Below are 3,225 nucleotides of genomic sequence, written 5' to 3'. Positions count from 1 at the left end.
CAGAATAGGACATTAACTCTTCCCTTCACATACTGAACTGAAGAACTTTTACAAGACTTGTTTCTCTTAGTAAAAATTCTTAGTCAAAAAATCTTCAAATACTCAAAAAATTCTAGAGGATTTATAGGACTTTTTTGGTCAAGCTGATAATTTGATTACTTTTTTAATATTTGGAAAGCATAGCTATAATGATTTCCAATTCTCACTCTGACAGAAACTTCCAGATGCACATTAAAAAATTGACTGGGTTGGCTGTAGATTTCTATGCCATACTTATGATGTGTGTAAGTAAAAGGCACAACAAAACTCACCCAGCTACCCTGGCTGTCCTTTGCTAAGGCGAGGGAACTTACCAAAATGTCCCAAACTTCCTTTCTTCCCAAGATAAGCACATTTCCTTCTAACTGAGATGCAGGGGCATGGGACAGATCTTAGCCCTGCTCATCAAATCAGAGACGTCACCAGCACAGCCAGAATTGTGGGGAGCCCCAGGACTGCATCTCCCACACGACATGATTTTCCTGATTTGCAGCCACACAACAAAGGTCTCCAGCACTGGGTTCCAGATATTGTGCTGGCACTCTAGTTCACAACTGCAGTTTAAGCCTTGCTCAACGCAGACACTGCCAGGCAGCACTTTGAGGCCTGTGCTCTGCAGGAATTTGGATTAGGTACAGAACTTCTCTTTCACTTTAGGTCCTGTCAAGCCACCTCTAAAGATGCTCAAAACTACCTGAAAAAGTTGGCCATCCACCCTGGCTGCCTTTCACTCACTGTGGTTGCTGCTGGTTTAAAGCCTTCAAAATCCACCTGAAATATTTTGGGGTCTATAAATTATTGCTAAGTGCTTACAAATAGAATTGCTGATACTGTATCTGTTGCAACAGGAAAGATTAACATCCCTGCCCAGCAACCTGCACCTTTCCTGGTGTGGGAGAGGATGCATGAGGAGCACGCACTCTGTCCATTTGATGTGTGGTGTGTCAGCGGTCAGAGTTGTGCTATATTGTGCCATTTTAGTGTTTGCAGCCTCAGCTGTAGGGATTCTTTCTATGTCTTTATGATGCATTTTTCTGAAAGAGGTATGTTGCCATTATATTGCAAAGGTTTCATACCGTTGTCTCCTTAGTGCGAGAGTTTCATACCTCCTTGATGTTTCTCATAGGCAGCTCCTCCAAGCACTGATTCTTTCTTCTTCTCACAGTAACCAACTGACTCCAGTTCCCCTCAACCAACCAATCCACTCTTTCATAACACTCTTCTTATTGGCTACAGCTGTGGCCTGTTAAAGTCAGGCCTGCCCGTAATCTTTAATAATTAACCCAGCTGCAACTTTTTAGGGGGTAAGATTACTTTCTATATTTTCTTATATTCTATCCCCGTACAGAGCTATAGGCGGACGTGAAAACTACTTTATCTCTGTGTGTTTTCTGACACCAAGTAGAGAAGAAAAGCCAATTGTCTGATCTTGAAACACAGCAAAATTGGCCTGTGGTGGCTATTAACACTGAGATTAATTTAGAGATCTGGTGATCCATGACCCCTCCATGGCAATTACAACTGCCCTGATGTTCCATTAAGGTTTTGCTTCTTTGTGTCAGTGGGAGAAATATTGACTTAATGAACATATGTATCTGTCCTGGAAGGAAATAAAAATTAATTTTGATTTGCAGAAAAAAATTCTGTTTGTTTTTGTTCTTACCTTCCCTGCATGGGCACAGGAGTGAAATCCTTCCCAAGTGCAATGCAGCCATCCTCCCTTATTGCTGATTTTTCACACGGGGTCTGTGACTCTCCAAGGCTTGCTACCATGCCATGATACTCTTTAAATAACTGCAGCTTACTGCAACTTCTGGTCACTGGTTTGGCTGCCACCTTTGCAGATAAAATGGTTTGATGCGACGACGTCTGATTCAGCTCCATTTCTTGTTTAGAAACTGTACTGTAATCTTTGTTATCCAAGTACATCTGTCCCTGGGGGGTGTTCTCCTAAAAAAAAGTTAAAACAAATATACTTGGATTAAATTTAATGGCCTCAATGTTTACTGCAGTACAAGCATGTTAAAAATGCCAATCAGATTTCTTTGAGGGCATTTTTGGGTTATTTCCCTTGTTCATTTATTTACACCAGGAACAATTCCAATATTTTAAACATATTTGCGACTTCAAAATTAGTCACTATAAGCACTGAATTAGATAAATAGATGGGTCATCTACTTCATCCATGTCTACCATTACTTTCTCCCACAAATCTCCCAGTGACTTGCACTGACTTATCCCATAAAATAAGCCAAAAGCCTCTCTGTATTAACCAAAATCATCTCTATATTAGTGGCACAGGAGTCGCTGCTGCCGAACATCTTCCCAGTTTACAAGAGCACTGCTTCACCACCACCACACAGCTTCTCTCCAGCACCTGTGGTGACAGCAGCCTCATGGAAGCCATCGCTCTCCACCAGGCCTTGGGCTCCCTTGGAAAGCCCTCTCCTGCTGCAAATCCACCACAGATGATGGACCCTCATTAAGCAGAGCAGGTACATGAGTTTTATGAAGACAGTGTGCCATTCTAGCAGTTGCCAGAGGCTTTTATGAAATGTGAATGAAACCTTGTTGAAAATGAGGTTTTATTATATGATTGTTAATGGTGATTATAACAAAAAATACTGCATAACAGTCAAAAAGCTTTTATGTTCTCATCATTAAAATTCAATCTGAAAAGTTATAAAAACCACTTCAGAATTCCACAAAGCGCACAACTCAGACATGACGACTGAATTAAAGATCAGACTGTCTTAAACACATGCTGTGGAATTTAATCATGGGAATATTTCAGCATAAAGTGCCAAGGCCACTGCAGAGGACACCAAGAGCTTGGGAAACAGACCTGTCAGCCTCCAACATCCTTCAGGTGGGGAATACAGCCTTGTCAGGGCACATACCTGCTCCTCCCTCCAGAGATCTCAGCACAGGACGCTTAGGTACTCCTGCAGGGCTGTGGGGCAAAAATAGCACAATAATAGGTTCTGCTTCAGTCCCAGTGGGAGAAATCACTTGAAACTGAAATGAAAAACAGCTAATTATGATTTTATGCAGATTTGAGCTCTCATAGCCTTACAGATTCCATGGGAATGGAAGTTACTGAAACAAAAAAAGACTGCACGTACAAGCCACTACAAACACAGGTCTTGACCCCAGGTAAAGGTAGGCCTGCTAAGTAAATCTAAA

At 41.6% G+C, this 3,225-nt stretch overlaps 1 protein-coding gene across 1 annotated transcript in view; it reads right to left on the bottom strand.

Moving 5' to 3' along the window:
* OCA2 (OCA2 melanosomal transmembrane protein) overlaps window positions 1-2,040 on the bottom strand; it is a 161,529-nt gene extending 159,489 nt beyond the window's left edge. Inside the window, exon 1 of the mRNA XM_005422699.3 lies at window positions 1,703-2,040. Coding sequence (XP_005422756.1) covers window positions 1,703-1,968 — 266 coding nt within the window. The 5' untranslated portion in view covers window positions 1,969-2,040. The remainder of the gene's footprint in view (window positions 1-1,702) is intronic.
* Between the last annotated feature and the right edge of the window lie 1,185 nt (window positions 2,041-3,225).

Source organism: Geospiza fortis, unplaced genomic scaffold (assembly GCF_000277835.1).
Source record: "Geospiza fortis unplaced genomic scaffold, GeoFor_1.0 scaffold366, whole genome shotgun sequence".
In the NCBI taxonomy this organism is placed as follows: Eukaryota; Metazoa; Chordata; class Aves; order Passeriformes; family Thraupidae; genus Geospiza; species Geospiza fortis.
The sequence above is the reverse complement of the archived record's forward strand: the minus strand, read 5'-3'. Positions and strand labels throughout refer to the sequence as shown.